The sequence below is a fragment of the Sciurus carolinensis genome, chromosome 12 (assembly GCF_902686445.1).
Source record: "Sciurus carolinensis chromosome 12, mSciCar1.2, whole genome shotgun sequence".
NCBI classification, from domain to species: domain Eukaryota; kingdom Metazoa; phylum Chordata; class Mammalia; order Rodentia; family Sciuridae; genus Sciurus; species Sciurus carolinensis.
Genome location: NC_062224.1, coordinates 113,865,210 through 113,875,657, shown reverse-complemented (window position 1 = coordinate 113,875,657; position 10,448 = coordinate 113,865,210). Strand labels below are relative to the sequence as shown.

Here is a 10,448-nt window from a genome sequence, read left to right as displayed (position 1 = left end):
AGTAGAGAGCAGGTTCATTATTTGACGGGCTCATTGCAAAATGAAAACTTTGGGTTTCTTGTTTAAAAATGAAGGACTTCAAGGGGGATGACAGCAGTATTGACCTAAGCATGGGGTCTTTCTGTGCATGGGCCTTCTGTGACTGAACAGAGACTACATCTGTGAGGCCAACCATGGAGAAAAAAGGGAATATTTCCTTTAACTTCAGACACTCTTTTGCTCTTAACAAAATAAAAACCTTAGAGAACTTGTGGTGGAATAGTGACATGAATCATGAAAGAGAAGAAACAACAGAAATACCAACCAGAAAGCCAGTGTTTGGGAGACTTTGGAGTTCTCATGCGCATTTGCAGCGCTCACCTGAAGGTGCTGTAGGTAACTTTATTAGTTTATGAAGATCCAATGAATATCAGCTTCTGGTATGCACATCCTAAGTAGCTCCTCCTACTCTGAATCTTGCCTGACCTGTTCTTGTTAACTTGCATTAACCAAAAGAATGTGACGTAAGTGAGGCTGCACCTGTTCTGGGCCCAGCCTTCCAAGGTACTGGAAGCCTCTGCTTCCTAACCCTCAAACACCTGCTTATAGGGTCTGAACCACCATATAAAAAGTCTGCTATGCTGTTGGAGACATCAAGTGGGAAGACTGTGTGTGGAAGCCATGTTGTGAGAAGAGGACCTGAAACTATTTGGAGAGGGGAGAAGACTGACTGTAATAACACTGAACTGAGCTTCCTGATGACTCCGGCTGTAGCTGTTGTCTTGCTATGACCTCAGGAGACACTCAGCAGTAAAACTGCCCAGCTGGGCCCAGTCAACCCACAGGACCATGAAAGATGATAAATTTGTTGATGACATTATTGTTTAATTTTTTTGTTTAAAATTATATGTGTATATATATTTATGGTATACAGTGTGATATTTTGATATATGTACACATGGTAAAATGATTACATTTAGCTATCCATTATATTCCTTACCTCAGATACCATTCGTTTGTGGTTGTTGTTTTAAGCATTGAGTTTGAGGTGATTTATTTCACAAAACTAGATATTCTCCACAGTGACTATTGTATGTGACTTCAAGGATGCCAAAACCTCCTGGCCCCACAGTGTCTTCAGGATCACTGGATCCCAAGTTCCTAGGGGAGGGAGTGTTGAGAAGCTGCTGGAGGAAAGAAGAGGAGATTGAGGCCACAGAGAAAAGGGCACAGAGAGAACACCTTTACCGTGTGCCCATTTGGCCAAGGGCCAGTTACAGCAGGAATAGCTGCTTTTGAGCCAGCAGTTTAAATAGTGTTTTACGGGTATAAGCCTTCCCTTAGGTGAACCTGTGCTGAGACAGTGCCAGCCAGAATGAAGTCAAAGCCATTCTGTTTCTCCCACAGTTATTTTGGTTTTGCTTCATGTCTGTTTTAGTCAGCTTTTTTGCTGCTGTGTCTAAAAGATCTGACTAGAACAATTGTAGAGGAGGAAAAACTCACAGTCTGGGGGGTCTCAGTTCAGACAGCCGGCTCCATTCTCAGGGCTTAAGGTGAGGTGGAATAGTGTGGTGGAGGGAAGCAGCTCACATGATGATCTGGAAGCAGCAAGAGATTCCATCCACCCCATACTAAATATGTACCCAAAGCAAGGCCCCAATGCCCACTCACCTCCTCCAGCCACACCCCACCTGCCTTCAGTTACTACTCAGTTAATCCCACCAGGGGGTTAATTTGCTGATTGGATTAAGGCCTTCACAACCCAGTAATTTCTCCTCTAAACCTTTTTTGCATTGTCTCACGCAATGAGCTTTTGGGGATCACCTCAGGTCCAAATCATAACAATGTCCACCAACTGCTTGAACATTAATACTTGCAGCCAGTCCCAAGGGAGACCAGGACAGATGCACAAGTCTAGTGGGACACTCAAATCATGTTTCTTTCTTTGCTTATGTAGAAGGAGCATATCATCATCATACAAGAAAGACAGGGCACTTCAGGCACTTATTTCACATGGCAACATTGTTTTTCTCTCTATCAGAAGCTACAAACCGTTTTTAAAAATCCTTTTTCCTTTGTTCATAAACACATTTTTTTTTAAAGAAAAGTGTAAGAATGAAAGTTTTCCGGGTCTATAAAGGGCTTACAAAAGTAATCACTCTTTTATTAATGTGTGTAGGATTTGAAAAAGCTATAATGAAGCATATTACCTACATGAGTATTACTTTATATAGAATTTTTAATCATTGTAAAAGATGTCATCTTGTTGGTTCATCATATTTTCTCATCTATATTCAAATGAATGTAGAAATAATAGCCACTGTCTCACTGAATGGCAGCAATGAGTTGCATTGTAAACATTTCTTATATAAAATTTTATTCTCTAATAGAAGAAAAGAAATAATGGAAAATTGTTAATATTTAAAATAGTCATAAAATACACTGTCCTCATTAAATGATTGGAGGTATTAAAGAGTTTCTTTTGTTTTTTCAAAGAATCAATTCTAGTAAATGTCACAGCCAAAGAGCTCCAGGCGAAGTGCGATGCTTTGGTTCCATGTTTTAGGAATGATGCGGATGAATCTGGAAATAATTGGTGGATTGAAAAAATTCTTAACATGTCCTTTGATATTACTGTTTCCTTCAAAAATCTGAAAGCAAAATAAGAGAAAATCCTTAATGCTGGTAGAGTTAGTATAAAAATCTTACACACATTTTAAAAAAAATTTTTTCATTGAACCTGAGGGCATCAAACAGTGCTCTCACAGAGATGATCCTCACTATGAAGTCACAAGCCCGGCAGACTCCTTTAAGGAGTCATACCTGGAGAACAGAAAAGCAGTAATAAAATAAAACTTAAAAATTGAAAAAAAAAAAGATTTTTCATTTCATCAATGATCTGAGTCAAGTGAAGGAAAAATAAATCTGACATGGTGCTGGGGAGCAGCTGCAAAACCATCTCTGCTCCTCACCCCTTTGTAGCTGTTGTGACTTTGAAGAAGTTAGTTGTATTCTCTGGTTCTCCATTTCCTCTTGGCAAAATGGAGATAATAAAATTCTGTGGCACAGAAGGTTTGAAAGTGTACATATGATGAGTGCCAATAAATGTCAGGTAATGGACACCAGTAAATGATTAGCTATTACTGGCATTTAAATTAAAAATATGGTCAGGCATTTTTGTTCATCTTTTTTAGAATATTCTTTATATTCTCAACTGAACTGTTTTGTAGGGTGTTTTTTTTTTTTTTTTTTTTTTTTGTTTGTTTTTATCCCATCCTTAGCAAGTTCTCCAAGATTGACACACACACACTGCAGAAGCCAAGTCACTATGTGGTTATGACAGGATGCTTACCCTGTTATAAGGACAGCCTCATAAAGTGAAAAATGGGTACAGATTCATTAACAGAGAAAGTGCTGAGCACCTGATGAGAATTCAGTAGCTCTCGGTTCCTTTCCCTGTGTAGCTTCTCCTCCTGGCTTCAGCCCAATTCCCGTTCCTCAAATACTAGGCACATCTCTGTGGTGTTGCCTCTGGTAGCATTTTAAACCACCTACTAAGATGTAAGAATGTAACAGAGCAGTTCGTCTTGCAGGAAAGCTAGTCTCCCCATCAGAAAGGATAATAGTTGTTTGTTTAATAACAATATGGCATACAAAGGTTTGTAGTCTTGGGCATTCAATCAGTCACAAATACCAAGTACATCTAAGGCAATGTTAATGTGGTATCATTTCAGTGGAAGGCTTTCTGGATGCCTGTGCCGTCTTTCTCAACCAGACTAAGTAAGCCATCCCCTGGTATTTTGTCCTATTTCACAGGCGGTGCAATCAAGGCAGAAAGGTGATGTGCTTTGTCCCTGTGCCAAGACCAGGCACCTGCAGACTAGGATTTAGAAGATGTAAAGAGGTGGTACACATTGGTGCACATGTGTAAAATGTAAGGCACCTTATCCTTCTAATCATGGCCCCGTTTTCAGAATGCCTTCTCTTGCCAACATACCTTGTCCACCATGGAGGATTTCTGCCTGTAAGGTTTCCATTCCACACCCTGGTCACTGTAGTGGATGGTGTAGCTTTTCACATACATTTCAGAGGACAGAGACTTGCAGCCCTGTGTTACAATTGCAGTTATCTTCTTGATTTTGAGCAGATCAATTTGTAACCACTGTTTGTTGTTATTAGCCTATGAAATGATAAAAACACAGGGATAAGGAAGATGTTGCAACCTTGCTTTTTTTTTTTTGAGACAGAGATATTCAGAAATGCACAGAGCTCAGAGTTTTCCTTTTCTGTCTCACCTTTAAGATTCAGTCTTTTAGAAGCCTTCCCTGTCTCTTCTTGTTTTTGCCACAAGTATAAATTTCTATTGATGTATTTTATACAATGTGCAATAATTATTTGCACAATAATTGTTTGTGTCCTTTACTGGTTGAGAATAGGGACTTATTTAGTTTTGTTTCCTGGTATTCACGACAATGTGAGGAATACAGTTGGTGCTCAGAGAAATAGTTGTTGAATGAATGAATAAATGAATTTTCCTTCAGAATATTGCTAAATTATCTGAAAGTCCTTAAGCGAGTTTGTTTAAATACTATGATGAGCCAGGTGGCACACACCTGTAATCTAGCTGCGCAGGAGGCTGAGGCAGGAGGATAGCAAGTTCAAAGCCAGTCTTAGCAGCTTAGCCAGACTGTGTCTCAAAAATGTGTGTGTGTATGTGTGTGTGTGTGTGTGTTTGTGTGTTTGTATATACACATATACACATTTCATTCTAGTAGAAGGTTAAATGAAACATATTTCTGACTCAGAATTCCAGATTGTAAATGGCAGAACTAAAAATTTAAAATAAGCATCTTATCTTTGGGTCTTCATTACATCACAGAGACTAAGAGCAAACTATATTAGAGAGCAAATTTTTTAAAAGGGTATAAAATGGAGGGTGGAATAACAAGGTTTACAATGTACAGGTCCAAAGAATTTATCTAGGAAAGCTTTGGATGACAGCTCTCTTTATTTTTTATATTATTTTATAAGTACAATGTAATATTATGATTTTAATCATTAAACTTCTCTAGGTGCCAGTTTGCCTCCCTTCAGAGTTACAAAACGAGGTGTTTGGGCTGCTTGCAAAGCAGGAAGGAGCACTGACCTGCATCCTGGAAGAATGGAATTCCAGTCCTGGTTCTAACACCAAAAGCAAAAATGACTTAGTCTCCTGAGCCTTTAGACTTGAAAGGCCTAGGCAGATGCTTCATTAACCCCTGCCATGTTAGCATTCTGTGATCTCATGATGGGCAGAATGAGTTTGAAGGCACAGACATTTGTTCCCAAGACTGGGCTGGATCTAGTAACACTACAAGTCTTTCCACTCTAGAGACCTAATTCAAGGGCAGGGTATGGAATTCTACAGAGGACCCAGGAAATTGGACCCTAGCTACCTTAAGAGAAGGAGCTAGGAGGATGCTAAATTGGGAATTTGGATTTAATTGGCTAAAGGGATCATAGCTACCCATAGCTACCCTATGCCACTCTGCTTCTTCTGGTCAGTTGAACAAAGAGGTAAAATAAGTCAATTATTAACAGTTATCCTAAAATTAAGTCACCTGAATTACTCAGGGATTGATATCAGGGGCAATATAACTCTCTTTATGGTGTCTCTTTATCTTAGGTCACTGATTTATAGTCCTGATTTTGTAACCATGACTCCAGTTGTGTTAAGGAATGTTACAACATTCTTGAAAAAAATTGGAACAAAAATGTTTAGATGGCACACTAAAGAAAGTGAAAAATATTGCTAACTTGTAAAGAAAAAATAAGAAATGTGGTAAATCTAAATCATTCATTTATCAGTAATGCATACTGGTCTAAATCAGGAACTGGCAAATCGTTGTCATGCGCTTGCATTTATGTGTTGTGTGTGCTGCTTTCAAGCTACGATGGCAGAGTTGAGTAGTTATGAGGGAGAATAAATGGCTCAGCAAACCTAAAATATTTACTATCTGGTTCTTTGCAGAAAAATGTCCCCTCCTGGTTTAAGTTAAGGCTATAAAGCAGAAACTACAGAGATGAGAAATGACTTCTCTGAACCAAAGTCAGAGCTATAGCTATTGATCAGCAGATATCCTAGACTTTCAGACCTAGGATTTTAATCTGCAGAGACAGGAGATGACACTCCTGCTTCCCTCTGTGGTGAGGCCATGTTTTCTTCTGGGGGCCAAGAGGACTGCATTTGAAAGGTCTGCATCACCTTAGCTTGCCAGGCATTCACACGGCCCTGGGCATTAAGACGAGCTAGGGAAGGCTCCCAGTAATCTCCCCACCAAGATTTTTTAAACGAGGAAGCTGTGATTTGCTTGTTTTCTATCTTTCCACTTTCCATACCCAGAGGTGTAGAGCATCCTGTCAAGAGAAAAGGAATGTAATGAGTTATGCAGCACCAACATCTCCTGTATGGTGTTTTACACTGCAGAAGACACAGAGAAAGCATCTCTACCAAGTGTCAACAAAACAACACTGAACATTTATTGAATTCATGTGCCAAATACTACTCTTGGGCTTTGAATGTATTATTTAATGCTCATAATTATCTCCATTTTACAAATGAGAAGACAAAAATACAGCAAGAAATAGTAACTTGTCTAACATTACACAGCCAAAAGAATCAGAAACTGAGTTTAAACTCACTGTGACACCAAATACCATGTTCTACATATTTAAACTCCAGTGCCTCCTTCATTGAGTGGAACCTTTCATCTTTGCTTTGAGGCAGACAATATTCTAAACTATCCCTGTGTTGTTATGTGCTGCACAGTGACCTTTGGGTTAATGGTAGACTACATGTACAATAGGTCCCATTAATATAATGGAGCTGAATATTTTCTGTTGCTCAGTGATGTCATAGCCCTCATGATGTCATGACACAGCATGTAATTCATGTGTTTGTGGTTATGCTGGCAAAATAAATGACTGTTATGCTGATTGTATAAAAGTACAGTACATACAATTATGTATGGAACGTGATACTTGATAAGGGCAACATGTTACTGGCTGTGTATTCACTTTTAACTATTATTTTAGAATGTACTCCTATGTAATAAAAATAACTTACTGTAAAACAGTGTGTCATGTTTTGCTGGCAGTGGCCACACACATCTTGTTTTCTGCTTCTCTTGATGCAATCAAAATGGCATCAAGTGATTGACTTGTACCGACTAGGTTTGAGGTTTTCACAGACACAAACTGCCTCATGGTGCATTTCTCAGAACTTATCCTTGCTGTTAAGCAATGCATGGCTGTGTGTAGAAAACACTGTTTCTTCTCCTAACAAAAGCTACAAAGAGAATGTAACAGATCCTTGATAGTGACCATTTAGTACTTTCCTTTCAACTTTTTGAGTGTGACTCATGTTATGCACCCTTTGGAATTTTGCCAAGGGGTAACTTGGCAACCAGGCAACCAGGCTGACCAGTTGTGTAAGGAGCATAGCTAGTGAGTGAGCCTCACTGACTGCCCATCCCGGGATGATTTGTTCTCGGTAGTGCAACGTGCACTCATTTTCTTGAAGTGATATCACCGCCCCCCTCTTTCTCTGTGTGTGTGTATGTTTGGTAGGTTGGGGGTGGGTGACAAAAACCCTAAAAGGAATGGCTACTACTGATGCTAATTATACATAAGGAAGTGAAGTAAGAACAAAGTAATGCTTCTTGCATAGAAAAGAGATATCTAAATAAATTAACAGAATCAGACATCACAGGATAATTTGACTGTATGATCTGAACAAATCTACAATTTATGCCATTTACTGTATGGAAAGAAAAAGCCCCAGTTATTTACAAAACTGTTTCAAGGAGTAGTACTACCTGCACAAAAGTTGCCTTTTATATGGAGGTGTTGCATAGTGCAGCTATCTGGACATTGGCAAAATGCCCACGTCCATATCCTTCACAAGTGTCAAGGGTATACTGCTCCATTATCTGCTTTGATAAGAAAGTGATTCCAAGGTTCAGCTGCTTTCTCCACTGAGCATCCCAGCTCCTTACCTGCCCCTAGGGAATGTGCTGTAACTTCCACCCAGAGCGACACAGTGAGTTTCCCCTGTGTCTCTATTCTGACCCCTCACCCCAGTCCTGAGGGGCCAGGATCAGCCAAGTCCGGGGCCAGTTGCTTTACTGGATTAGCTCAGAATGTTAGGCAGATGACATTATTTTCTGTGTGTTTTGAAGTGAAAAATGCTGGAAAGCACTGCTTTAAGTCAGAGAAGAATAGTTGATAAAACTCTTAGGCATCCTCACTAGCTGTAGTAGAATTTCATTATGACTATTTATGATTATCTAGACTTTTTTTTACACTAAAATACAGCATCCCCTAAAATATAGCAACTTACAAAGAAAAGACTTGAGTACCTACATAGGTACAAAAGAATATAGAGTGTGACCTCGAAGTTGGAAAACAGAATCAGATTTCAAATATTCATTGAACAGCAAGATACGTGAGTAACATTGTCGAATATTTTTGTTACATAAAAGTCTGTGTAGCCTGGAGGACTTTGGAAGAGTCAAAATTAGTTCAAATCTCAAGTATTTCTTGCTGATGATGGATTGATGGAACTAATTTCAACCTAGGACCCTCCCGTTGTGGGTCACTGAGAGTTTACCTGAGTAGAGCCTCTGATTATGGAGATTTTTCTGGAAGCGTAATTCATGGAAGAGATCTAAGAATTCTGCTTATCCTCCATGGCCCCCAGTCTTGTGCCCTAGACAGTCAGTGAGAAGATAACGCATCTTTGTGCCTTACCATTAACTTCACAACCTTGCAGCTCCAGTCGAAGGGTAGGTCTGTTATAGGATCTTGTTGGAGAGATCCTTATATATCTAGCCACAATAGGTGGATCAAACTGGTTCTCTTTTATTGTAGAGGCATCTGAATTGCCATTAAAATACTACAAGAAAAGAGGAAAGCTTAGTCATGTAACAATTCTCAATAAAGTAATTTTATAATAATATTTTGATTTAACAGTATTGTAATGTTAAGTTTTCATGCGAGCTGAGACATTCAAATCAATTTGATCTTAAAAAAAGAATTGACTTCTGCCAGGTGTGGTGACACACACCTGTAATCCCAGTGGCTCAGGAGGCTGAGGCAGGAAGATTGCAAGTTCAAAGCCAACCTCAGCAACTTAGTGAGGCCCTAAGCAACTTAGTGAGACCCTGTCTCAAAATAAAAAAAAAAAAACAAAAAGGACTGGGGGTGTGCCTCAGTGGTAAAGCACCTCTGGGTTAAATCTCTAGAACCAATAATAATGATAATAATAATAGTTATTATTATTATTTATTATTATTATTGACTTCTACTTCCAGGAAGTTGGTATAGACATACTTCGCCTTGTTTCCTTCACTACATACAACTAGAATCCCTGGACATTGTACATAAAAGAGACAGAAGAAGACTCCGAAAGGTGGAGAGAAAAGAGGACTGACCAGGGTTCTCAGGGCCCAAGGGACAACATGGAGGTGGGCTCCCTGAGTTTCCTTTTTGCCTCATATATCCCAGTCTGGAGAAGAAATTGGTAATGTGGAGACACCATTGGGTATAGACAAAAAATTACTCAACAAAAAGCCTGCTTTCTGTCATCAACGTACCAGGAAGAGGCAACCTGGCAAAGAGTTTTAGACAATAACTGTTTTATAAAAACCAAGCAGCACGAGAAAACTGTGGCCCCTTCCCACCCACAACAGTCAAGGTTGAATGGGGAGCCAACGCTTAGGGTTGTGAGACTGAAGAGGTACCCTCAACACCCCTGTTGGGGCTGTGTTTGAGAAGGTGAAAATAGGAACCCAGGACTTTACCATCTCCAGCCCCTCATGAGGCTTCTGCCCCTGCAGCAGAGAGGAGAAATCTCCCCTAAGATGCCCACGAAGCCCATTGGGAAGCCTGGACTTTGACCTTCACCTGACAGTAACCAGACTGCTCCAGCAGTGTCAGGAAATTCCTGTAGGTCCGAGCAAACACCAGTAAGACTGGAAACAGAAAAACAGCAGAGAACAACCAACGAAAGAGCTGGTTCTTGGAGACCATAAACATAAATGGGCAAATAGAGAGCACGCCTGATAAGCTAAAAACAAGAGGAGAGGCAGTTCACAACATCAGGTGGAAACAGGCACTGTCAGTACAGGCTGCTGACTCAGACGGTGAGGGCAGATCCCACAGACACCTCCACACACATGGCTTGGGACCTCAGGAAGCAAGCCGATCTATTAAAAACGAAGCATCACAACACCCCTAATGTGAAATGGATCATTCGAATATTGTTAATGAAATTGAACTTATGATTTTAAAACTCCAAATGAAATCCCCAGACCCAAGAAGGTTTTGCTGGAAATTTCTACCAAATGCTTAAAAAATTAACACAAATTTGTAGAAATCTCTTTATATGCTCATCAATTTCTTCTGTGAGTTTGGTATTAATGTGCTGT

The 10,448-nt window shown here is 39.7% G+C and overlaps 1 protein-coding gene across 1 annotated transcript in view; it reads right to left on the bottom strand.

Annotated features, from left to right (window-relative positions):
* Positions 1–2,335: 2,335 nt before the first annotated feature.
* The window catches only part of F5 (coagulation factor V), a 66,588-nt gene continuing 58,475 nt past the window's right edge, over positions 2,336–10,448 (bottom strand). Inside the window, exons 22-25 of the mRNA XM_047521427.1 lie at positions 8,770–8,914; positions 6,224–6,375; positions 3,977–4,159; positions 2,336–2,630 (exon numbers count right to left, since the gene is read on the bottom strand). Coding sequence (XP_047377383.1) covers positions 2,484–2,630; positions 3,977–4,159; positions 6,224–6,375; positions 8,770–8,914 — 627 coding nt within the window. The 3' untranslated portion in view covers positions 2,336–2,483. The remainder of the gene's footprint in view (positions 2,631–3,976; positions 4,160–6,223; positions 6,376–8,769; positions 8,915–10,448) is intronic.